At 58.9% G+C, this 25941-nt stretch overlaps 1 protein-coding gene across 3 annotated transcripts in view; it reads left to right on the top strand.

Annotated features, from left to right (window-relative positions):
* Positions 1-25941, top strand: part of NRXN2 (neurexin 2) — a 109964-nt gene that overhangs the window by 45667 nt on the left and 38356 nt on the right. For 2 of the 3 annotated variants that reach the window (XM_029209458.1, XM_029209459.1), the window contains 10 exons: positions 3918-4079; positions 4755-5193; positions 8866-9252; positions 9413-9616; positions 15669-15695; positions 17186-17305; positions 17642-18023; positions 18620-18810; positions 20475-20648; positions 21028-21147. In XM_029209458.1, coding sequence (XP_029065291.1) covers positions 3918-4079; positions 4755-5193; positions 8866-9252; positions 9413-9616; positions 15669-15695; positions 17186-17305; positions 17642-18023; positions 18620-18810; positions 20475-20648; positions 21028-21147 — 2206 coding nt within the window. The remainder of the gene's footprint in view (positions 1-3917; positions 4080-4754; positions 5194-8865; positions 9253-9412; positions 9617-15668; positions 15696-17185; positions 17306-17641; positions 18024-18619; positions 18811-20474; positions 20649-21027; positions 21148-25941) is intronic. The other variant, XM_029209461.1, reaches the window with a different exon arrangement.

Raw genomic sequence — 25941 nt, 5'->3', positions numbered from 1 at the left:
GACTCCCCAAAGCCCATCTAGCCTACCTACAGGTTAAAAACAGTCTTATTCTCCCCCAAATAATCCCCCTCCCAGGAAGGTCAGCAACCCTGTGATGGTAGCAGGGAGCTGGGAAAGGCTCTGGATGATGTCAGAGGGGTATTTTCCTCTTCCCTAGCCTTTCCTCCAGGGGTGCGGTGGGCATGGAATGCCCGAGTGGATTTGTGGCCAAGACCTGGTTTCACATCCTAGCAGCCTGCCTAAGGGGGAGAGGAGCAGAGCAGAGCAGAAGAGAGGTGGGGCCAGTAGGGAGGGTTAAGAGCCCACCCAGGTCATAGGCTGCCCCCTGCAGCCACCTCTAGCCACCCGCCCCGTGCTCGGGGAACGGCGGAGGTTGGGCGCTGGGCTCCTGAGTCTCCTGGCTCCTTCCCCTCATCCCTGGCTGGCCGTGGCTCTTCCAGGGTAGAGCTGTGGCTCATTCCTCTTGTCCTACTCAGCCCCACTCAGGGCCCAGCCTGTCTGTGTTGCGTGGATTGGTGTGGGTTGGGTGCAGGGTACCTGCTGTGTCTTGGGGTGCTAGCCGTGGTTCTGATGACAAAAAAGGATTCTGCTTGGAAATGAGCCTGTCAAGACTCCCTCCCACTGCCTTTAGTAAGACGTGATGTGTGAGCAGGCGTGTCTGGGGTCGGTGATCAGTGATCAGTGGTGAATGGGTGGTGGGAATGAGTGTCTGGGTCACCCTCTGGGGAGGAAGGTCTGAGTCTAATGTCCCATCCCTTTCTTTCTCAACCTGTACATGTCTCTGTTCTAGTGGTGGCTCCTCTCCCTTCCTCCGTTGAAAGGAAGCTTCTCCTTCCTGCACCCCTACAGCTCTTTCGCCTCCATCTCGGCTCTTCCCAATGCCCCCCGGTCCCGCATGCCTTCCCACCTGTGGCTGCCTTTCTCTCACCTGTCCTGTTGGGCCAGGCCCCCCACCCTGGCCCTCTAACCTGCACGCGTCCTAGCTGTGGTGGCTGTTCTGTGTCGCATGCCCCCCCCCCCCCGCCCTCTTCCCCTGCCGGCCCCACCCCTTCCAGAAGCTGCGCGGGGGGATTGGGGGGCAGGGGCATCATGAACCCCTGGGGTGGAGGGGGACCGGGGGAATTATTCCCCCGTTTCCTGCTTTTACTAACGAACCTGCCATTTTTGTGTCTGGACTTTGATTTGTCTGAGGGAACAGTCGGGTTTTACTAATCTCAGTCATCTCCCTCCTTGCCTTCCCCAGAGACCTTCCTCCATTCCCCTGACCCTTGGCTTCCTTTCTACCCAGTGCCCATCTCCCCCTTTCTCTCTCTTCTTCCTCCACCCCCAGGCTGACCACCCCCCCCTTCCTCTGTGCACCCTGTGTTACCCTGCCTCCTGCTACCCTCTCCCCACCCCCTGGGCTGGGGTGGCTCTAAAATAGGGACAGATACAAAAGGGATTAAGTCAGCCCTTTCCCAATAGGGGGCACCACGTGGTGGTGATTTGCGTAAAGCCATGGCGGGCAAGGTCAGATCTGTGCCCAGTCTGGAGGGGAGTTGAGGAGGGCCCCCCCCCCGCAAGTCAGGTCCTTCTAACTCTGAGGGCGAAGGCACGTGAGCTAGCTGAATGGACTGGTGGAAGAGGGCCCATAGGGTGAGGAAGATGCCAGTAGCTGGTGCCCTGGCCTCTGGGGCTGGGGAGGGAAGACACCTGAGTGGCTCAGGCTGCTGGTAGGCCGACGTATATATAGAGCGAGGAAGAGCCTCTTCTGGGGGAGCTTTGGGGCTGGGAGGGTCCTCCTTATGCACAGGAGCAGGGTCATCCCATCAGAGCAGTCTTGGAGGACTGAGATTCTGTCCACCAAAGGCCCCCGAGGCGCTGGGTTCATAGATGGGACACAGGCAAGTGAGAGCCAAGTGTGGCCCTGGGTCACAAGGTGACTTGACATTCATTTTAATGATGGAGACGTGTCCCCTGGACTGTGCTGGGATTAGTAGGGTTACAGGGACACATCAGGCCAGGGGCCCGGCCTTCAGGAGCTGACTCTCTAGCTGGGGTGACCAGACACAGGCTCAGGAACTAATAGTGGCCCAATTCCTGGTCCCTCAGTGCAGCCCCGGGAGTGGAGATGGAGGGCAGGATGGAGGCCCCTTCCCCCTGCCTCTCTGTCTTACCCCCATCTCTGTGTCCCAGCCCCCTTCTGCCCTTTCTCCAGCCCCCTTCTGCCTGTTCTAATCTTGTCTGCATGTTTCTGTGACTAATACTTTGACCCTTCCCTTTTCCACCCAGATCTCCACTTCCTAGCCTCGGGTGGGGTGGAGGGAAGAAGAAATAAACAATGACGACCAACCCTCCCCTCAAAACAAGACTCAAAAGCTTCAAAGTGCCCGCTTCCACAAAGACACCCCCTTACCTCTGTCCTTGAACCTAGTCCCCCCAGCACAAGATTTGATGGCTCCCAGGAGGGGGCCCCTTCGGCCCCTCCCCTCTCACTGTGAGGCTCCAGCCCAGCACGAGGGGGGCTCGAGGGGCCTGTGAGGGACGTTCCTCTTGGCCCCGTTCTGCCCATGTCCCTTAGGTGTTCCTAACACCCACTCTGCGGCCCTGCAACAGTGGAACCCTGGCGACCAGTCACTGGAAGATGGCTGGTGGCATGTGGGTATGGACTGATGTGGGGAGGACATCACGGGCTGTGATTAGAAGGCCCCAGTCTCCAGACTTCGCCCAAAAAGGGGGTGCTGAGGCATGTTTGGAGTGTGGGATTGGGGTGAGCTGTGGCCTGCAGAAGCACAGTGTCGGGTTCACTGCGAGTCAGCTTCCTGATCACCCCTGCAGGAGCCTGACCGTCCTAATCCACAGCCTTCAGAGAGTGGGGGCTTATGGCCCCCTGGCCTTGGCTCTTCCCCACAACCTGGCTGGGTGTGGGATGCTCCTACAGCTAGACTTTTCAGGGGTTAGGTGGACATTTGTCTGGGGAGCAGGGAATCAGGAGTTCCCTGTATTGCCACTGCCCCCCAAGGTCACTTCAGCCTTCTCCAGGCCACTACTGAGCCCCTTTCACCTCAGAGCACCAGGTATGCCCCCATCCCTACCCATCTTGCTTTCTTACCTGACTTCTCAGCCCAGAGTCAAGGTAACATGAGGTTAGCCTGTCTCCCTCTGTTCCTTACTCTGGCCCCGATGATGGTGGTGGTGAATGAATCAGACAGACTGATGACTAGGCCACCGGCTGCCCTCTCCTTGGGGGACAAGGGAGTGACTTGGAGAGTAAAGAGACAGACTCAGCAAGGGGGCTCGGACCAGTTAGGGGGGTGCGGGTGGGAATCAGCCCTGAAGGGTGCTATGTGTCCCCCAGGAAGTTCCAAGTCTCCCCAGGAATATCTGGGTTCCTGTTCCTCATGCCCTTGCTGTTGTCCACCTCCCTCCTGGCTAAGATTGAAAGGGCTCCTCCACGCCCTGCAGGGAGAGCTGCAGGGGAGTCCAAGCCACCAGCACCCCAGGAGAATGGGTTTTCTCTGCCTTGTTTATGAAAGATGCTCTGAAATCACATGGGGGTCCAGAGACCCCTTCAAGAGGAGAGAATCGAGGGCGCCATTTGCATCCTGCCCTGCTGGGGCCCTTCCTGAAGCTCCCACTCCCGTCCGGAGCCACTTCTTGGTGCTGTTCACAGTGAGCACTTCGAGTGCCCTTCAGGCCTCTGCCTGCCGAGCTGGGCCTTAGCCCACCCTGAAACCATCAAATCTTGTGCTGCCTCCTTCCCCCACTTCCCCCCCACACCCCCACTGTTCCTCCTCCGAGACAAGCAGACATAAAAATGGGGGGGTCCCCCTCCCCTGCTGCCCCCCGGCCCCTCCCTTGCCCAGCCCGAGGCTCTTCCCAGGGAGTTGATGCCGGTTGTCTCCTTGTCTCTCCCCCTCCCTCCCTGGGCTGGGCAGGTGACCATCTCGGTGGACGGGATCCTGACCACCACAGGCTACACGCAGGAGGATTACACCATGCTGGGCTCTGACGACTTCTTCTACATTGGGGGCAGCCCCAACACGGCGGACCTGCCGGGCTCGCCCGTCAGCAACAACTTCATGGGCTGCCTCAAGGATGTGAGTAGGGCCAGGAGGGGGTCAGGGGCAGCCCGGGAACCCTGTCTGCAGTGTGATTCGGTCTGACCGGCCAGCTGCCTGGGGCCTCTGTTCCTTCTGGTCAGTGGTGGGAGATCTCTCTTCAAAACCTAAGGCCCATTGACTCCGGCTTCTCTGTTGCCTCCTTGAGCCCCAAAGGCCCCCGTCCTCTCGGAGGACCCTCGAGGCAGCTGTGTACAGAGGCAAGAGTGGTGGACGTGAACACTAAAGACCTGTGTTTAAGGCCCACTCACTAGCTCCATGACCTTGGCCAGGTCCCTTGACCTGTCTGACTCTTAGTTTCCTCGTCTGTAAAACGAGTGGTCAGTACCTAACTTCTCAAGGCGGCTGTGAGGAGCAGATGAGAGTGTAAATGTCAACCAAACGTCAGTGGCGATTGTCCTGCGGTTATTACGAACTGCAATTCAGCAGCCCCGAGGGCCGCCGTGCTTGTGCTGGGCAGGGAGACAGGACAGAGAAATAAGTGGGGCAAGGGAGGTGCTGTTCACAGCCTCTGCTCGTGCAGTTCTAGAACAACGGTCTGGGGTGTGGAGTGGGGCCCCGGGGCTGGGTGGCAGGGGCCCATGCCGCCGGGCAGGAGTGGCCAGGCCCTAAACTGCTTCCTCTTCTTCATCCCACCCCCACCCCTCCCTGCAGGTGGTGTATAAGAATAATGACTTCAAGCTGGAGCTGTCCCGCCTGGCAAAGGAAGGAGACCCCAAGATGAAGCTTCAGGGGGACCTGTCTTTCCGCTGTGAGGATGTGGCTGCCCTGGACCCTGTGACCTTCGAGAGCCCTGAGGCCTTTGTGGCGCTGCCCCGCTGGAGCGCCAAGCGCACCGGCTCGATCTCGCTAGACTTCCGCACCACTGAGCCCAACGGGCTGCTGCTCTTCAGCCAGGGCCGGCGGGCCGGGGCTGGGGCCGGCAGCCACGGTGCTGCCCCGCGGGCTGACTACTTTGCCATGGAGCTGTTGGACGGCTACCTCTACCTTCTGCTGGACATGGGGTCTGGGGGCATCAAGCTGCGGGCGTCCAGCCGCAAGGTCAACGACGGCGAGTGGTGCCATGTGGACTTCCAGAGGGACGGGCGCAAAGGTCAGAGGCCTCTGGACCTTCCCCTTTCCCCTGACCGCCCCTCTCCACCCACCCTGACGGTCTCTTTGGCTGTTCTCCCCCCGCCCTCCCCTGGCCCTCCCAGCCCCTCTGTTGTCCCTGTTGCGTGGTGCCTTGGTGGAAAGAATGGAGTCAGTCGGACCCGGGCACACACCTCATGCTCCCACTTCCTGCGCGTGTGACTCTAGGCCGTCCCTCAACCCCCTGCAGCCTCAGTTTCCTTCTTTATAAAAGGATCATTAAACTGGGGTGCTCAGGAGGGAAAATCAAGAGAACACCTGTAAAAGCGTTAGTGCAGTGCGTAACACAGTGGTTATCCCGTTCTCTCTCTCTCTCTGTCTTTTTAAAACATTTATTTATTTTTGGCCGCGTTGGGTCTTATTTGCTGTGTGCATGCTTCTCTCTAGTTGTGGCGTGTGGGCTCCAAGGTGCATGGGCTCTGTAGTTGTGGTGCACGGGCTTAGTTGCCCTGTGGCGTGTGGGATCTTAGTTCTCTGAGCGGGGATCAAACTCGCGTCCCCTGCACTGGAAGGCAGATTCTTAACCACTGGACCACCAGGAAGTCCCTATCTTGTTCTCTTAAAAAAACTTCCCAACCTTGCCTCCCTTCTATCTAGATTCATTCAAACTTATTTATTAACTCACTTGAATATTTAGCAAGCACCTACTGTGCGCCAGGCGCTGTCCAGGGTGCTGGGATGGGGCAGTGGTGAGCTGGAGTCTCGGCTGTCCCGGAGCTCGTGTTCCAGTGGGGAGACACAGACAGTAAACACCACGCTCCGCGTGGTGAGGTTCTTGCACAGTAAAGCAGTGAGGTGGAGGGCACTGGGGCCGGGCAGGTGCTGTTCTTGAATCGTCTGCTGCTTCTTGCCACCCCTCCTCCACTCTTCTTTTTCAGTCTTCCTTTCCCATCCTCTTCCTGTTTTCTGCCTATTTCTCTTTACTCTTCTCCATCTTGCTGGACATAAGAGAAAGAATTGATATAAATGAGAACTGACACATTATCCAATTTAAGCTCTTATCAACGTCAGCTAGATTTTCATGCTCCCCCGGCTGTCGCTGCACGGGGCTTCATGTCTGGGTGGAGTGAGCGTCCCCGCACACACAGGGAGGAAGGGGCTGCCATGGCTCCCGGAGATGTTGGCCTCTCGTGGGCTTGCTTGTTTCTTCCTCTCCTTTCCTCAGGGAAATGAGGCTTCCCCAGGCTTTGCGGTAAATGGCTTCGTCCCCTTGTTTTGTGTCATGATGGTACCAGGGAGTCTTCACAGAGCACTTGTTGCCTCCCAGGGTTTCCACACAGGGGATCTGTAACTCTCTAGGTTGGAAATCTGCTCAGGCCTTGCATAGAACCCCAGGGCCTTCCGCTCTTCTCTGTCTTCAGGAAGTGGCCTCCTTAGCCTCGCTCGATCTCCAGAGCCCACACACCAGCCCTGGCTAGTCCTTGGGTCACTTTGACCAGTTCTTTTTTTTTTTTTTTTTTTGCAGTACACGGGCCTCTCACTGTTGTGGCCTCTCCCATTGCGGAGTGCAGGCTCTGGACGCGCAGGCTCAGTGGCCATGGCTCACGGGCCCAGCCGCTCTGCAGCATGTGGGATCCTCCCGGACCAGGGCACGAACCCATGTCCCCTGCGTCGGCAGGCGGACTCTCAACCACTGTGCCGCCAGGGAAGCCCCGACCATTTCTGATGGCCCACATTTGTTCGTGTACACCAGCACAGACTTGGGACAGTCACTCCAACAAAGCTCTCTTTGACCTTCCCCATGTTTCTAAATTTTATTGTGGTAATTTATACATAACATAAAATTTACCATTTTAATCATGTTTAAGTGCACAGTTCCGTGGCATTAAGGGCATTCACATTGCTGTGTAACTATCCCCACCCTCCCTCTCCAGAATGTTTTCGTCTTCCCAAACTGAAATTCTGTCCGCGTAAATACTAACTCCCCCTCCCCCAGCCCCTGTTTACCACCATCCCACTTTCTGTCTATGAATTGCCTACTCTAGGGACCTCCTACACGTGGAATCACACAACATTTGTCCTTTTGTGTGTGGCTTATGTCACTTAGCATAACGTCCCCAGGGTTCATCCACGTTGTAGCATGTGATGGCATTTCCTTCCTGTTTCACAGCTGAATAACGTTCCATTGTATGGATAGACCACCTATTGTTTATCTACCCATCTGTCGTGGGACACTTGGTTTGTTCCCTTTCCATGTTTTAGAGTGACCTTGAAAGAAGACCTATATTCACTTTAATTTCCTTTTGCTGACTCTCCATTATACACCCTTTCCCCACCATAGCCTTCCACCGCCTTCCTTCTTTCATATTCTGTTCGTCTGTGGAGAGTCCAGTTGGGTGGTGTCCGTGTCCAGGAGGCCCCACGGGGGGTGGGTGGAAGCACCTGGGGAACCTGCTACAAATAGAAGTGTGGGTGATTGGGGGCCACGTTTGGGGGGCCGGGAGGAGCAGTGGGGATCGGACACCTTGTCGGGGAGGACAAGCCAGGGACCATGGTGTTAAAATGGGGCCCAGGGGAAGGGCCTCTCTGGTGCAGGGAAGGGTTTGCACAGAGCAGCACATGCTCCAGATGTGGAGCCAAGTGTGCAGAGGAGGCCCTGGTCCTGCTCCTGCCGCTCCATGCTTGGTGCCCATGCTGTCTCTTACCACTCCCCACCCCCGATCTCTGCCTGATCAGGCCTAGCGTGGATCAAACCATCCTTACCTCTCTTTATTAGCCCCTCTGAGATAGGCAGACTTTTTATTTTTATCTTTTAAAGAATTCTTCCAAACTTGAGAAAGGAGAGCGGAAGGAGAATGTATGGAATAAAAATTACGAACGGAATAAAGCTTCTAATGTATAGGTTTTGGTTTCTTGAGATCTCAGGAAAGGCTTTGAAGCTCGCACCTGATCCCAAATCTTTTTTCTAAGATAACCAGCCTCTCCATCCAAAGAACTCTTACAACGCAGAAGCTCCATGCTTGGTTTCCCTTTCCTGGCTGCTCTCCTGTCTCACAGGCTCCAGGAGCTGATCAGCCTGACTATCTCTCCAGGTCGGGGGGTGGGAGATGCAGGTTCTGGGGTCCTGCCACGTGGGTGGTACTTTGCCTCTGGTCCTTACTCGCTGCGGCACTTTGGGCAGCTTCCCCAGTCTCTCCAAGCTTCATCTGCCATTTCAAAGTGGGATCGTAAAGGACCAATTTCATAGGGTTACCGTGAGACTTAAGAGATACGATATACATGATGGGCTAAGTGCCTGGAAGTATAGTCATTAAAGCTCAATAAATGTTAGTGGGGGAAACCCTTTGGATTCAAGCCTTTCAGCTTCCTTGGGGGTCTCTGCCTCTGACTCCTGGTCTAAGGGGCTGGCTGGGGGAAGGACATGTGAAGGATCCAGCCCTTTGGGGGCGTGTCCACCTCCTGTACATCCTCTGAGGACTTGCTCTGGTGGGAAGGAGGAGTCCGGACAGAGGCCCACTGCACACTGCAGCTGGGCTGGGGCTGGTTCACACTGGTTCCTGAACTTGGCACCTTTGTCAAGCAGTGTCTGCAGCCCAGGGCTGCCTGAGGTGTGAGGGCAGGACATCCTTTTCTGGCCTGTGGGGTCTCTCAGTCCTGCCCTCCCCACTGAAGCCCACTCTCACTCCATCTGCAGGCTCCATCTCGGTGAACAGCCGCAGCACGCCATTCTTGGCCACGGGGGAGAGCGAGATTCTGGACCTGGAGAGCGAGCTGTACCTGGGCGGCCTACCTGAAGGCGGGCGGGTGGACCTGCCCCTGCCCCCAGAGGTGTGGACGGCGGCGCTCCGGGCTGGCTACGTGGGTTGCGTGCGGGACCTCTTCATAGATGGGCGTAGCCGAGACCTCCGGGGCCTGGCTGAGGCGCAGGCGGCTGTGGGCGTCGCCCCCTTCTGCTCCCGGGAGACGCTGAAGCAGTGTAACTCCGCTCCCTGCCGCAATGGCGGCGTCTGTCGAGAGGGCTGGAACCGCTTCGTCTGTGACTGCGTCGGGACCGGCTTTCTGGGGCGGGTCTGTGAGAGAGGTGAGGCTGGCTGTCATCCTGGTGCCCCCTGCCCATCTCTGTGCCCCTCGTAGACCAGCCCTGGGCCTGCCATCCCTGCACTGATTCTCTGGGTCTTCTCTCTCCCTCCACTGACCTCTGCCTGTCCCCCCCCTTCTCCCTCCTCCCACTCCTGGGGCAGAGGCCACGGTCCTGAGCTACGATGGCTCCATGTACATGAAGATCATGCTGCCCAACGCCGTGCACACGGAGGCGGAGGATGTGTCTCTGCGCTTCATGTCTCAGCGGGCCTACGGGCTCATGATGGCCACCACCTCCAGGGAGTCAGCTGACACCCTGCGCCTGGAGCTGGACGGGGGCCAGATGAAGCTCACCGTCAACCTCGGTAACCGCCCTGCCCGCGCCCCTGGCCCCTTCCCCGACCCTGCCTCTCACCCACACCCCCTCTGTCTGGAGAAGTTGGTGGTGGTGCCAGTGAGAGATTGGTGGTGGGGAGGCGCCAGCCCTGGTCAGAGCCCCTGAGAACTTCGTCCCAGAGAGGATGCACAGTGTAGGGCAATGCCTTGCGCTCGGCGGCACTGTGGGGAGGGGGACCCCGAATGTGTCTGGGGTGTGACAGCCACCCTCCCGGGGAGCTCCTGGGTCTCGGAGGCATCTGTTCCGCACGTGCACATGTAAGGACGTAGCTCGTTCCTGGTTGTCGGCTCATCCACTTGCTCATACGTTGGTTCATTCATTCGTGAAGCATCGCAGACACCGACTGGTGCTCAGCCCAAGCTCAGTGCAGTGGCAGATCCGGAGACAGGAGGACCCAGCCCTCACACAGCCGCCCTCGTCTGCTCTGCGTTTAGAGAGCCGTGTGTGTGTGTGTGTGTGTGTGTGTGTGTGTGTGTGTGTGTGTGTGATGCACAAGGGGACATGTCATCTTCCCCTTGTCTGCTTTCGCATGTGAGTTCCCATAGCTGCCCCTGTTTTATAGATTGTGAAATCCATCTACTGACCTGTCCAGCATCACAAAGCTATAGTGATGGTCAGGGAAGACCCCGGACTCAAACGCAGGCCATTTGCCCTGAGGTTTGGTGCTTTCCTCATTGCCTCTAACAGAGCTGGGGGGTGGAGGGGCATCAGGGGCCCTTGCCACCTGAAGGCTCGATGCCTCTGCCCCTGCCCAGAGGAGGCACAGCTCCACTTCACCTGGCAGTCCCTGGGGCATCCATGTGGCGGGACCGTGAGACCTGTTGGACTCTCCGTGGGCTTCAGCTCTTGTGGGCAGGGTCAGAAGGAAAACAGCAGGGCTACTCATTCATCTGACATTTATGGGACACCTTCTTAGTGCCAGTGTGTTCTGAACCTGGGGCTACAGTAGTGACTAAGGTGAGGTCCCACCATCATGGAGCTTTCAGTCAGGGGAACCCTGGAAGCTAGAGGGCCTAAGCTGCCCAGGCTGGGGTCACATCTGTCCCTTTCAGGCTAGCCTTTGAGCGTATAGAAGTGTAGCACCCAAGGGCCTGTCATGTGGGAAGTTCAGGCCCCTGGGGTTGCTTCTTGTGTCCTGGGCCTGGAGGAGAACTTGGGCTCTTCTGAGCAGGTTAGAATGCTCAACTGGAGAGAACACGGAGCTTTGAGCTTTAAATATTTATCTGGAGTCTATCTTAACATTGGTCTCCAGGGCATTTGGGGGACAGACTGTGGCCTTTTGGGGACCCATTACCTTGCTAATAAATTTATAGTGTGTCCTTTCCCCTTTTGGCTACCTGGCCTTTGTACTCCTAGGACAAAGATTTGCTGAGTGAGGCGGGGGCTGGAGGTGGGGAGGTGTGCAGGCGGCCAGGGCCCCGGAGGTGGGGGACTTTAGGGTTCCCTGAAGCTCAGCTTCTGACCGCAATCACAGCCTACAGAGTGGGTGGGGGGTGGGTGGCAGTGGGAAGCGGGATGGGAGACACCCTTTGGCCAGCGCTCCACGGGTCTGTACAGCGGCCCCTGGCACTCCTGAAACGGTCACAGGAGGAAGGCGCCAGCCCAGGACCCCGTGCGTGGCCCTGCGGTTCTCAGACTGCCCAGGTCTGTGTACCCAGGGTGAGGCACCCCTTCACCCTGGCATGTGTTCTCAGTGTGGTAAGCACGTGGCTCTGTGCTTGGTGGGAACACTGCGGGGGGGTCGGGGCCTTCTATTTGCAGGGAAAGCAGATGCTTCTTCCTCATTTGGACTGTCTTAGTTTCCCTGTGAAGAAGCGTGGGTTCCTTCAGGTTCGACAGGAGGCAGCAGCCTTGGCCAGGACAGTGCCCTCTGGGGGGCCCTCGGGACCTTTCACCCTCAGGATCTACCCTCTTCTTCCCATGGATATGCTTTTCTGTCTGTGTCACATAAGTATTTAGAAGTTAAGGAACAAGGTGGCCAGCAGGACAGTCCTCCCACATCTCTCGCTGCCTGCTGTGCCCGCCTCCATCCACAGAGATGCCATTTCTAACAGCTCATGACAAGCCGTGACCAAATGCTTGTTGCAGACACATCTGTCCACAGACACCAAGTGATGTGTGTACAGGGAGGCCTGTGACCTCTGTGTGAACCACACAAGCACACAGGTGGTCCACACCCAGCCACCAGCCTCAGGCTATGATGGGAAGAGCACTGGGCCTGGGGCCAGAAGATCTGGGTTCTAGCCCTGATCTCCTAGACTGCTGGGTAAGTCATTTCCCCTCTCTGAGCCTCTGTTTTTTTGTCTGTAAAGTGGGGATACAGATCCTCACTCTGCCTCTTTTCTGTGGTGGTTTTGAGGCTTAAATTGAATAGTGGGAGTGAAGACGTTATATAGATGCAAGCCAGACACATAAAGACAGACCCAGCCGACTGGAAGGGAAATCGTACTGGGACAGGGACCTAAGCTTAGAGCCAGGCCTGGGACTTGCTTCCACATTGCATGACCCAAGCTGGCCCCACCTCAGGAGCCCCATTCTGATCCCCATCCTGCTTGCTACCCAGGGCCTGCTCCACCGAGGCCCCGGTCCTGGTCCGGACTTGCTGCTGGAGGATGGAGAGGAGCCCGGCGGGCTTTGTCTTTGGCCTCGTGGTCCCATCCTGTAGTGAGGGAAGCCAGGCTCCCACAGGCAGCTGTGCAGCATGTCAGGGGCTCACTGGAATGACGCAGACTTGGTCCTGAAGAGAGCGGAGCTGCCCCTGGCCATGTGGCAGGAGGAGGCGCTCAGTGCCAACCTCAGGCGCCTGGGTGTTTGCTGGGCTGGAGAGGGCCGAGAAGGCCTGAGGCTGCTGCCTCCATCCAGGCAGAGGTGCCAGAGAAGCCGGTTGTGCCTCCTGCCCCGGCCCCAGCCTCCACCACGTACGCCAAGGCTGAGCCAGTTCCCGGAGCTCTGCTGTCTACGGGCCCTGAGCAGGGTGGTTGGTCTCTGTCCTTAGAGGACCGTAGAGTCCCTGGATTCTTCACCCTGTTCCAGTGTGACCTGGGTTCCTGGGTTCCTTCTACCTTGGGCGTGGCCTCTGGGGCCAGTGCCCAGCCTGGCCTGTCCCTCATCACCCCCCTGGAGTTGCCTTTCTCTAGGTGTACCCGTTGGCAATCCCAGTTCCTAGTGAGGATGACATGAACGGCTCATTGTAACTGAAGAATCTCCAAGCCGGAGGGGCCCTCAGAAGGCACCTCCTTCAGCCCGCCCCCGTGGGTGCATCCTCTGTGCCTTCCCCCACCAATGGGAGGCTCTCCACCTCTGTTCAGATGCCTTCCGTGTCAGGAGCATCCCATCTCTGAGATGGCCACCTCAGTGATTCTAATCTCTGGGTTGTTTTTCCCTGGTGGAAGCTTCCCTTTCTGAAATTCCTACTTGTGGACCTAGTTCTGCCCTCTCGAGCTGTACAGAGCAAGCCTCACTCTCATTTGTGTTGTAAGCCAGGCTAAATGCACATTACATTCCAAAGCCCTTTAATCTCTGTGACCATGAGACGGTGCCTTGTTCCCATGGGGGGCTGTTCAGTAGGTCTTGAGCTCCTTCTGAGGCTGGGCTGCTGGGGAGATGGCTGTGAACGAGGGCTGCGCCGGAGTGCATGCTGCCACTCTGTGGTGTCACCTCCAAGACTCCAGCCAGCGGGCTCCGGAGGCTCCTTGCATTGGAGCCTTCGTTCTCTCTCCCCCACCTGCAGTCCTTGGGCCCTGGGTGGGGGGCAGGTGGGCTGCAGAAAGAGAAGCCTGGCTTCTTTTCCTGAGCTCCTTTCCATGCAGATGACTTTTTCCCACCAGTCTTATCACACATTCATACCGTCACCCTGGTCTCCGTGTCCTGCCAGGACCTTGGTGGGTCTCTGCAGACCAATCGCTTCTGTCCATTTGCCGAACGTGAGGCGTAGGTTTCTAGCCAACAGATTAGCAGTTACAGCTCCCTGAGCTGCACTCTGGGTGGGTGTGGGCACCAGAGGGCAGTTTCTCCCACTTACAGTTCCCGGCTTTCCCCTGGGATGGTGCTGCCTGCTTCCTGGGGGCCCATCTTCAAGGGGAGTTTGCTCCCTTTAAGCCCCCCTGGAGTAGTGGCTCCTGCGGGTGGGGTCACTGCAAGGGGGTGGGCCTGGAGCTGACACCTCTTCTCTGGACAGATGGACCCCCCCCCCTTCCTGGTGCTCCCCTGCTGGGGAGGGGAAGAACTGTGCTCCTCTCTAGACCTCTTCTCCAACAGGGGATCGGCCTGCCTTTCCAGCCCCCTTTTTTCTTTTTTGGACCCTTCATTGGTGAAGACTCTGCTGGCCCTGAGAGAGCCCCCGTGACCTGACTCCAGGCCTGGCACCCCTGCCCTCACCCCGACATCCTCCCCTTCCCACTCTGTCCAGCTCCTCCTTCCCTCTGCTCGCCCTTTCTTCCTCTTTTCTCTCTGCATCCTCTCCACTTCCTTCCTCTCCCTATGACTTCCGACTTGCCCCTGTATCTGCCCCTTGACCTCCCTCTGCCTCTCCCTTGGTGCCAGCCTGTGGCTCAAGGTCCCGGCTGCTCCCCCCACTCTTCTGCTGTGGTTGACAACGCGTGTGGGGCTCAGCTGTACTGCCCGAGGGGCCCATGCCCCCAGAGCCACAGGGGAATCTTTCACCTCTGCTGCAGGAACCTTCAGGGCCCAGGGGATGCCAGGTGCCCCCACCCCTCTTTGCCTCCTGGGCCTTGTGGGCAGAGCCTGTTCCGGGAGGAGCCACAGGATGGCAGGATATTGCTGTTAACAGAGGCCTGGAACTTGCCCTGTCTGAGAGGCAAGGGCCAGCCCAGTGGACACCTTTTCTTTCTCCCAGCTGAGGACCCTCTTGTTCAAGCCCCTCAGCTCACAGGGAGGGAAGAGATTTGCCCGCAGTCACATGATGAGATTCGGACCCAGCGTTTCTGCCTCTTCCTGCAGGACCTTCTGCAGCCCCAAGCTGTCTGGGTCTGATGGAGCAGGACAGGCGTCCAAAGGGCCCTAAGCCCCAATTTCACAGGACACTAGTGCTCTATTTCCTCGGCAAGGCTGGCTGACTCACATGGGGTGGGTAATGTATCCCACCAGGGGTGTGGCCAGAGGCCCTGGGGCTCTGGGCTGCAGCTCTGTGTAGACAGTGTGCTTTCTGAGCCCATGGGGCCCTCCGAGCCTGGAGTTGCCGGATAGAAATGCTGGGGCTGGGGAAGGGGCAGGAGACTTTGCTTATGGTAACTTCTTGTCCCCGAAGTCCTCAGGAGTCATACATTGGGGGCCTCGGTGTCTTCGTCTGTGAGCCCCTGGCCCTTCCCTAGGAAAACGGATTAATACTAGTTCCTCTTCAGGGTGAAGGACCACCTTGGTCCCCAAGGACAGCCTGGCATCCTCCAGGTTAGGAAGGGTAGCAAGAAGGTTCCTGTAGGGGTGGTGCTAGCCCCCTGGGACTTTGGGAGGTGTGTGGCCACGGGAAGGGGGCCCTGGGGCAGACTCCTCCATTTAGCTCAGAGCCCAGAGGGCACGGGGTGTTGCGTCACAGCCTGGGCTCTGAGCAGGGAGTTGTCCCAGAGCAGGGGGTGCAGGGGCTCTGGCCCTCCCCGCCCATCTCCCTCTCAGAGATGGGGAGATGTCGGGTTGGTCAAGCCCTCGGTCCCCCTCACTGATCCCCTGTACGACTGGGATTCCCAAGGTGCCCATCTCCCTCAGACATGAGAGGCCTGGGCCCCTCTAAGAAGGGAGATGTAAACCTTCTTCCCATCACCTGGCTGCCCCGCCTCCCAGCTCTGGGGAGGGTTGGAGCCCTCTTGGGGGAAGGAGGGAGAGGGGTCCAACTGAGGAAGGGGAGAAGGCACCTGAGCACGCGTGGTCCCCAGAAAGTGGCCCTGGGGGGATCCCCCGCCCGCAGATACCCCTCCCTGTGAAGGATGTAAAAAAAAAAAACAAACAAAAAAAACTTGTTCTGCCTTTTTGTCTCCCCTCCCCCTCTGCCCGCCCCATGGCCCCCCCAGACTGCCTGCGCGTCGGCTGCGCACCCAGTAAGTGGCTTCCCTCTTCTTCTGCAGAGCCCCAGGGGGCCTGGGATTCTGGACTCTGGGATATGGGGAGGGATGGTGGGGGAGGAGAAGGTTTCATGGCTAGCTTGTGTGGGGCTTGGGCAGTGGGTATGGAGAGGGGAGCTGGAGTGGTGGGGGTGAGGGTGTTACGGTCGTGGAGGGCAGAATGAGCCCAAGGAAGCTGACCCAGGGGCAGCTGGTGGAGGGTCCGGGTCAGCATGTTCACCGGGACCGGGAGAAGGAAGGCCCAGAAACTTCAAGTCACCTCACATCCTCTGGAGGGTGGGGCAGAGGGTGGCACCTACAGCAGGATGGCTGGAGGGAGCCGGAGATGGGCTGGGACATCCTGCTGCATCTCCAGAGGTGGCCACAAGGGGGAGGGCGGGGCACACAGGAAAGAAGATGAGGGCGGGAGGTGAGCAGGAGGTTAGCTTGGCCAGGGCTTCAAAGCTCAACCCCCACAGCCCCTGTTTGGGGTGGGGGGCGAGATTCTGCCAAAGGGGGCTCTCTCAGAGGTGACAGTGAGGGTCGCAGCAGGGGTGAGATGGAGAGCGGGTGTGGACAATTCTGAGCACCCCAGTGTGCCTGGATTCAATGCTCTGTCTCTGAGAGTGTCTGCATGGTGTGCCCTGAGGTCATGTAAGAGAGCACAGGGACGTGACAGCCACAGGCAGAGAGGGTATGTACGTACCATGGCTCTGGTGTGTGTTTGGCACGTGTGTGCGCATGCATGGTGAACCCTGTCCCTGCTGGCAATAGCACTGGGGGGCCCAGGTGTAACCTGGGGGTGCTGCAAATGGACTGCAGCACCATTCTAAAGCTACACGTTTTTAGTCTCGGGAGTGGTTAATCCAGGTCCTGAATAAATGGCCCTAATTCCTAAGAAACATTCTGCTCTCTGGCCAGGCTGGATGTGCTGTGTATATGGTTGCGTGTCTGGGTGTGTGGAATTAACCAGGCATGTGCAGAAAGGTCACGTTGGGTTCCTCTGGGTGGGGGAGCTGTGTGTCTGTGTGTTTTCACTGCCAGCCGTGAGTCTGTGGGTGCACATTCACATTTGGGTGCGTGGTAAGGCTCAGTAGTTTTGGAAGTTTTAGGCCTATGTACATATGCTGGGACTTTAGCTGCTGGCTACACACACTGACGACTGAAGGTCCTTAGGAGATGTGGGGAGGAGTATGTTGGTGCAGGTGTGAGTCTCTGCGTGCAGAGTCTTAGGGCACAGCTCCAGAGGCACCGCGCCATTCACACCGTATTCTTTTCGAACAGCACCCTTGGATGTTGCGCGAAGTGTGGCAAGACTGAGCATGTCTGTGTTTATGACTGGGTGTGTAAAAGCTCTGTGTGTGTGGGTGTGTGTACCTGTGTGCATAGGTGCGTGCAGTGGTGAGGCTCTGTGTGCCCAGGGTGGTACGTGAAGCCATATGCGAGCGGGTGGAGGTGCCATGCTCACTCCCCCCTTGGTGCCGCAGGTAAAGGCCCTGAGACGCTCTTTGCGGGGCACAAGCTCAATGACAATGAGTGGCACACGGTGAGGGTGGTGCGGCGTGGCAAGAGCCTGCAGCTGTCAGTGGACAACGTGACCGTGGAGGGTAGGTGGTCTGCGGCCCCATTCTTGGTGACCACTACCTGGGGCAGCATTCTGGCAAGCTGCCAGTGCCACTGGTATATCATGGGCTCCTGGACCCCAGGGACCATTTCAACTCCCCGCAGGCAGCTTTGCCCCGCAAGCCTGTCAGCCCTGGCCTAAAGAGTCCCACAACTCCCCCAGACCCAGGAGCTGTGCTTGCTGCCAGCACCCACTGTGAGGGTTTGCCAATGTCTCTCCCATGTGGCCCTTCAGTGGAGGGGAGGCTCCTGGGGACCCAATGATCCTACGATCTGGGCTCCAAAGCCACGTCCCCATCTCTGTCTCCTGTCCCGAGCAGGACAGATGGCAGGAGCTCACACGCGGCTGGAGTTCCACAACATTGAGACAGGCATCATGACGGAGCGGCGTTTCATCTCTGTGGTGCCCTCCAACTTCATCGGGCACCTGAGCGGGCTGGTGTTCAATGGCCAGCCCTACATGGACCAGTGCAAGGACGGCGACATCACCTACTGCGAGCTCAATGCTCGCTTTGGCCTGCGTGCCATCGTGGCTGACCCCGTCACCTTCAAGAGTCGCAGCAGTTACCTGGCACTCGCCACGCTCCAAGCCTACGCCTCCATGCACCTCTTCTTCCAGTTCAAGACTACAGCCCCCGACGGGCTCCTCCTGTTCAACTCGGGCAATGGCAACGACTTCATTGTCATCGAGCTGGTCAAGGGGTGAGGTGCTGGGCACTACACCGCTGTCAAGGACGTGGTTCCCCCCCACCCGCCATGACCAAGATGCAGCTCCCCCAGCCACTGGCTGAGATGTCCAATCCCCCCAGACCACAGGTCAAGGTTCAGGTCTGCCCCCCACCAGCCGAGATGGAGAAGCAGCACCCTGTCCTCCACCCTGGTGGCCCCCCCCCCCATTACTTCCTTGCCAGGGATTTCCCAGTCATATCTGTCCTCCATTCGCTGTCCTGGCTCAGGCAGAAGACAGGGCTGTGTCCCTCTGGCCTCTCTCGCCTGAGAGGTCCCCGCCCTAGAGCAGCTCTGTCCCTGCCCCCAGAGGACCCTGCTGCCCTCACAGATCTCTCCCCCCACCAGCTTCTCTTCTGAGCCTGCCCTCGGAGCCAGGTCCTCTGTGGCCTTCCCTGCCCGCATCCGCCCATGACGGGACCTCACACCAGAGTCCTCGTGTCTATGAGGTCTCCCTCTCCACCCCTTCTGCTTACAGCTCCCAGCCCCGCCGGAGCTATAGCTCCTCCTTTCCCCGCCTTCCCAGCATCGGCCCCACCTTGACCCAGTGTCTCCTCCCTACTGTGGGGCAGGTACATCCACTACGTGTTTGACCTGGGGAATGGCCCGTCCTTGATGAAGGGGAACTCAGACAAACCAGTCAATGACAACCAGTGGCACAACGTGGTGGTGTCCAGGGACCCCGGCAACGTGCACACGCTCCAGATCGACTCCCGCACTGTCACTCAGCACTCCAATGGCGCCCGAAACCTCGATCTCAAAGGTGGGGCCTGGGGCCTCTGCAGAAGGCCTGGCCCTACCCCAGATGCCCCCTCGGCCCCAGCAAGATCACCCCTGACCTGGGATGCTCTTTCACGCGCGTGATTCTCCCCCTGCCCCCACCCATGGTTTCCCTCGCTCTTTCCTGTTCTCCACTGTGTCCAGCCTGACATCTTCCCGTCAAAGTTCTGCTCAGCTCCCCTGCGAGGCTGCCCTCCCAACACTGAAAGCCTGGTTGCAGGTTGTGTCTGTCTCACGGGGAGCCTAGTGACCTCACTCTAGAGCTAGGAGTAGGCAGCTGCGCCTTCTGAAGACCTCTTGGCCCTCCAGGGTTGAGAAGTCTGCCTTGGTTGGGGGCTGGAGAGAGAATAGTGTCCTGGCAGATGCCTCCCTGCTGGGGCAGGAGGGGGCAGTGATGTGGGGAGGAAGGAGGGGCAATAACTGGGTCCCCACATGCTGCCCTGGTCATAGCCCTTGGGCATTGGCTGGACTAGGTCTGGGAACTTTTTTGGACTCGGGGCCTCCCTGGTGGGCTCAGCGTCATACCAGGGACTTACATTCCCCAGGGTGTCTTCAGTAGCTAATGAAAGTCATTGCCTGCCCCCAGAATGGGTGGGTGAGAGAGGAGGGAAGAGGATGAGCTTAGAGACCGGGGTTTTGGCACAGGAGTGAGGACAAGGCCTGCGGCTTCTCCAGAGCCCACCGGGGTAACGTGAGCGACCCTCACATGCCCAAAGCAGCCCTCAGTCCCTTAGGGACCCCTGGTGTCAGTGCGACTGGAACTGTCCGAGCTGGGGGAGGGCCCTTAGAGACTATTCATCCCCCTCTTGGAGAGACAGAAATGGAAGCTTCAAGAGGCTACATGGTTTGCCCAAGGTCACAAAGTGAGCCGGCCGCAGAGTTGGAACCAGAAGCTTGGTCAGATCCAGGGCCTGACGAATGGCACAGTGCTGTCAATTCTCCCTGATGCCAGAAGGGGGCGATGTGTCTTGGATAATCCTCAGTGGCAGCAAACCCGGGGTGGTCTGGGCTGGTCTTGCGTTGCACTGAGTGCAGGGCAAGGGCAGCAGGGTTGACTCATGTCTTGTTGGAGCTCTGCTGGGGGCCAGCCATGATTTTCAGGGAGTTAGGGTCTATGTGGCCAGGCAGTGATGTGTCCCTGAGGAGAACTTCCTCGTGTCACCCAGAGTCCCCAGGCCAAGCCCTAGTTGTTGTTGGAAGGTGCTGGGCTTAGAACCCCCAGGAGACAACTCAGAGCCGGGAGAGGCTGGCAGAGGCCTGAAGGAGTTCTGGGGATGGGAGACTTCAGAAGGGAGGGAGTGGGGGTGGAGGGGATTGGGCTGCACATCTATGAAAGGCCCTGATTACGGGCCGGAACTGGAATCAGATGTGTGGGAGAGAGCACGGAGCAGGTTCCTCCAGCTGCACCCCCCTTCCCGGGCATCTGGGCTTCTCTGGGAGGGGAGCAGACAGATGGCAAAGTGGAGAAGGAAGAAAGAAGAGTGGAGGGTGGGCATCTGCGGGCTGCTGCATCTCTGAGAGGAAACTGGAGTCCGGGATGGGACACTGTGGGGCTGCACGACCTGACAGCTGGGTGCCGATGTCCTGGGAGGGCAACGGGGACCTGGGGAGCGGGATGCCGAGGTTTTGATCCCACTCCCTTTGCAGGGGAGTTGTACATTGGCGGTCTCAGCAAGAATATGTTCCACAACCTGCCCAAACTGGTGGCCTCCCGGGATGGCTTTCAGGGCTGCCTGGCCTCGGTGGACCTCAACGGGCGCCTCCCCGACCTCATCGCTGACGCCCTGCACCGCATCGGGCAGGTGGAGAGGGGCTGTGACGGTGAGTGTGGGGCACAGAAGTCGGGTGTGACTCTGCACGCTGCAGGGGGGCCAGCAGTAGAGGCAGACCAGGGCCGCTGGGTGGCCTTCTTCTCAGGCTTCGCAGGAGCTGCCACTCTGGGGCAGAGTATGGGGGAGTCAGGGGGGTCACTTGCCCTCCCTGTTGCCTCCCACCCCGGCCACTTATCACAGTTCCAGGCCAAGACTAGCAGTCCTTGAGCTCCCCTCCATCCCCCTCCCACCCCCATCAGTTCTTGGCCCTTTCTGCCCAGCAGAAAGGAGGGCAAGACCTCTCGGCCTGGCCCCGAAGCTTCCATACCTCCTGAGGCTGGAGGGGGCTTGGCTGAGCTGGGGGTGTTCCTTCCTCCTGCTTCTTCCAGGCCCCAGCACCACCTGCACCGAAGAGTCTTGTGCCAACCAGGGCGTCTGCCTACAGCAGTGGGATGGCTTCACCTGCGACTGCACCATGACCTCCTACGGAGGCCCCGTCTGCAACGACCGTGAGTACAGGACCGGGAGAGTTCGGGGTGCTGGGGGGAGATCCTGGCCTGTTCCCGGCCCCAGGGATGCTCCAGAGGAGGGAGGGTCTCTGAGAGCCGTGCTGCTTGCTTCCTTCTCATCCCTTCTCATCACGAGAGACTGAGGCAGCTGCTGGCTGCTGTCCCCTCTTGGGCCTGTGCAGGACTGCTGCTGCCTGCATGTCTGGGGCAAATCGTTGATAGACGGCCTCTCCTCTTCCTTCTGAGCTGGTGGGACACTGCTCCCTTCACCCCTCACCAAGGGCGTCAACCTCTGTCGCTCTCCCCATGCGATCCTGGCGATGGTCTCACAAGTCGTAGCTCACACGTACACACTGTTGCACAGGGTGGGGGGTGGGAATTGTCGACCTGCACCCCCTTTCCTCTGGTGCCCTCAGAAACGTGCAGTGGAAGCCTGGGATTTCCTGCCCAGGGTCGGCCTGCGCCCCAGAGGACGGGCTCAGGAGGGCAGGCCTCTGGAGCTGGCTTCCCTGGAAGCCGGCTGTGGTGCAGTTCCCTGGTTTTCCGCCCAGCTGCAGGGTGTCCCTTGGAGCCACAAGAACACTCCCTAGTGTCCTCACCTGGCTCTTCTCCTCCCTGGCTGGGTATCTACTGCCAGCTCGCGTACTGTTTGAGGCCCCTTCCCAGAGAGGGCAGCTTCAGCAGCAGTTTCCAGTCCCTAGTGGTTGGTGGCCAGCAGCTGGTTGAGCTTGGCAGACGGAGGGCAGTGGGGCAAGAGCGGGGGAGAGCCAACCTCCTGCTTGCAGGGGGTGGGCTGGGGAGCACGCAGCCTCTTCAGGTGTCATTTGAGTGGTCTTCCTTGGGGTAGCCCTGCTGAGACCAGGGACATGAAGGGTCAGCTGCCTGGGAAAAACACACAGACACACACACAGACACACAGAGGAGGATAGGGCTTCTCCATTTTACAGACATGGATGCTGAGGCCTGGAGGGGTGGGTGGATTTCTGGAGGAGTGAACGGTAGATCTGGGCTGAGAACGGGGGTCAGGGCCTTTGCCTCTGTGCCACACTGCAGAGCCTTGGCCATCTGGGCAGAGTCCTGAGTTTCTTACGGGATAGATAACCTACTGGTTTCAGGGATTGGGCTCTTGCGTGGGTCATGATTTTTTCTTCTACTTTGTGAGAATGCCCATCAATCTCCCTCAGTGCTTTCCTGGTGCTCTAAGGCAGACCTGTCCTTCGGTACCTCCACATCCCGTCCTGTCCCCCAGGATTTTTCTTGTCCAACCTGCCGCTCTGTGTACCTTCCAGCCTCCAGACAATGGCCAGCTCAGGGGCGCTCCAGCCCTGGCTGCCGGGGAATAGAGACGGGGCTGGGCCTCGTCCTCTCCAGCTCACTCAGCTTTGCACGGGCGATCTGGGGACGGTGGTAACTTTGCTGTTTAACAGTAACATTCCCCACTGATTGTTTCGTGTTTTGCAGCTTGCAAAGCCCTTTTAATTTGTCCTTCGAGAAGGCAGTAGGATGGAGACCAACCATCCGATTTAGCTGCTGAGGACATTGAGGCCTCAGTAAGAGGCCGTTCCCTGCCCTGAATCACAGGTGCTAGAACCTAGGCGTCCCTAAAGTTTGCTGCCCCTGTTGCTCATTTAGTCCCTGGGTTGGGGGCGGTGGCGGAGGTGGAGACGGTGCCGACGGTGGGCATGGCTGGTCCGGGCTGCAGGGCATCAGGGCTGAGAAGAGCTGCTGCCCGTCATCACTATTACACTCCCACATGATGGAGCTTTCTGGAAGGGAGCGTAGAGAGGGATGGTGGTTTAGGGAGTCAAGCCATCTTTCAGCAGGGGTGGGAAGGGAGCTTGGAGCAACTTCTCTGGGGGCAGGTGGGAGGCAGGGAGAGTTGGGGCTGGGCACGTCTTGGGAAGTGTCACTGTCCCCGAGCACTGGTCTGTGTGTCTGGTGGCAGAGCCTGAGCAAAGCCATGGAGGTAAGGACAAGGTGGGTGCAATCTGGGAGCCTCCAAACCCTGGCCCTGGGGTACCTCTGAGATCTCTGGCCCCAAAGGTCGAGGCAGGAATCTTGGGTCAAGCCACACCCCCTTTTCTCTTGAAGCTGTGCCTCCTACCGCTTCTCCAGGCTTGGCTGTTTCATGTTCGCGCTGTCTCTCTAGGGCGGGTCTTCTTGAGGCTCCACTGATGCACAACGTCAAGCAGGAACTTGGCCCAGAGGCCTGTTTGCTTCACCCCCAAGTGTGCAGGCCCTGGAGGCACCACTGGGCACCAAGGGCCCCTGTGCCTGAAGAGAGGGAGGCGGGTGGGAATGGCCCAGGTGTCCTTAGAGGGTTGGGCCTGGGGTGTGGAGCTGTCTGGTGGTAAAGAGACTGGAATGAGGAGGAGTCCGACCTTCAGGACAGCCTTTCCCCTTGTGTGGTCTCAGTTTCTCCATCTGGGATATGGGCATTACACCTGGGGCTGAAGGTACCTCTGTGGGCTCAGGAGTCTGCCCTGGGAAGGCAAGAGAGAGATCAGAGGGGAAGAAGTCATCTCCAGGATGGGAGAGAGAAGAGTGGAGAGAGAATGAAAAAGAGAATATGAAATGAGAGAGGAAGGAAGCTGGAAGGAGGCATGCTTCCTGGCAGGGCCTGAAGTCCCAGGGCTGAGGTCAGGACAGCTCCCCTTGGCAGCTCAGTCTCCCAGAGCCTGTCTCTGGCTCGCCCGGGCAGTCAGTTCTTCCCCATCTCTGCCCCTCTGTGTGTTTCTCGTCTCTCCACTTGCTCCACAGCCTCTATTGATCTCTTGCACACCTCTGTCTCTCCCTTCTTTTGTACACTTTGTCTCTCCCCCTCGATCCCCAGCGTCACCCCCTCCAGCTCTCCACTTCCCACTCACTGGTATTGATTGGCCTCTAGGCAGTTTCCCTTCCTCTCCTCTTGCCACTGGCTCCTCCCTCCCTCCCTCCGGGACCATACATTTTCTGCCTGCTCAGAGCTATGTCAGTCAACTACCTCAGCGCCAGGGCCAAGAGCGTGCAGGGGATGAGAGGGCAGGAGGACAAGGCTTTGGGGGCCCCAGCCCTGCTCCCCAGCCTGCAATCTCTCCTCCCTCATGGGGCCACACACCACCTGGAAACTTCCTCCCGGGTGCCTCTGAGGACCCCTTTCCTCCCTTCTGAAGGGCTGGGGGCCAAATGGGGCCCTGGCATCTAGCAGGGCTGGGGAGGTGGCAGCTGCGGCAGAGGAGCTGTCCTGGGTTCTGACTGCACCCAGGACCTGGTTGCAGAACTTGTGGGGCTCCTGGTAGCAGTTTTTGCTCCAAAACGGAATTCAGAATCAATAAGCAGGAGCCAGCCCCTCCCTCCCCTTTCGCACCTGCTTCCTTTTGCCCTTTCTTCACCACCTCTCTCCTTCTCACCCTATGACACTCCTTCTTTGCCTCCTCCCAGGTCCCATCTCTACCTCCCTCCCTCTCTACCTTCAGCATCTCCCCCCCCCAGCACCCCCCCCAGGCCCCATGCCGAGGTGGCATCCAGAGGAAGGGAAGAAAGCCTCCCTGCACTTACCTCTTGGCCTGTGACACGTGCTTCCCAGAGGTGTCCCAAAGTCTGGGAGGGGGCAGATCTCAGTGGAGGGGCCCCTAGAAGGAGAAGTGACTTCCTCAGCTGGACATAAGTGGCCCAGGAAGGGTTTTGTCACAAGTGGGCCACTCAGTGGATAAGTATCCTGGAAACTCCCCTCCCCAGAGGTAGAGGTTGAGGCAGCGGGAGGGGCAGGGGAAGTGGACAGGAAGGATTGGAGGAGTCCAGGAGGGTGTGTGTGGGGGGGAGGGGAGCACCCTTTTGGAGAGGTGGCGAGGGACTGTGTGTGTGGCATGTCTTACTCTGGAGTACCTTTGAGCCTCTGGGTGCGTTGTCTGTATGCGTATGGGTGACCTTGTTTTTGGATGGTGAGCTGGAGGGAGCCGTCCGTGTGTACGTTGGCTGTTCATTCATTACCTGTGACCAAACATGTATGTGTGTGTGCATGTATTGCCTCCGTGAGCATGTGTACACGCTCGGCTGAGTGTGAGTTCGTGTGCCAGTGTCTATGAGCACATGTATGCATGTATGTATCTGAGCTTATGTGTGCGTGCGTGCACACTGATGCCTGTATGGGCACGTGGGTGTCTCCATACCCGAGCCCGTCCACATCCTAGCGTGCACGTGTGTTCCGAGGCGTGCGTGCAGAGGTGGCGGTGTCCACATCTCTGCGCCCTGGACCAGCGAGCACTCCTGGGGTTCGTCCAGGTGGGGGGGAGGGAGGAGGTGGGAGAGAGCGGCCTCTTCTGCTAGCCTCAGTCCTGTTCAATTATTCAGCAGGGCCCCTTCTCCGGAGGGGGCGGGAGGGGAGCGCGCGCCAGGGCGCGGGGGAGGGGCGGGGCTCGCGCAGAGGAGAGGCGAGCCCCGAGCGGGCTAGCCGGGAGCCGCGCGGCGGAGCTGCCCAGCGCCGCCCGCAGATCGGGAGCCGCCCGGGTCCCTCCGCCCTGCCCCCTCCTTCTCCCGCGCTCCTCCTCCCCTCGCCTCCCCTCGCCTCCCCTCTCCACTCCGCTCCTTTCCTCCCTCCTCTCTCCCTCCCTCTCCCTTCCAGCCCTCTCAGCCTCTGCAGCAACCCTCCGCTGCCTCCATCTCTCCGCCGGAATCTAGCAGGCTCGCGCCTTTCCTCTGCTCAGCCCCGCTCCCCTCCTCTCCTCTCCCCTCCTCTCCTCTCCCCTCCTCTCCTCTCCTCCCCTCCTCCCCCCCCCCCCCCCCCCCCTCCCCCCCCCTCCCCGCGGCGGCCCCGCG

The sequence above is a fragment of the Monodon monoceros genome, unplaced genomic scaffold (assembly GCF_005190385.1).
Source record: "Monodon monoceros isolate NGI ecotype Baffin Bay Population unplaced genomic scaffold, NGI_Narwhal_1 Super_Scaffold_7, whole genome shotgun sequence".
Lineage (NCBI taxonomy): Eukaryota > Metazoa > Chordata > Mammalia > Artiodactyla > Monodontidae > Monodon > Monodon monoceros.
Note: the sequence above shows the minus strand (reverse complement) of the source record. Positions and strands in the feature narration are given on the sequence as shown.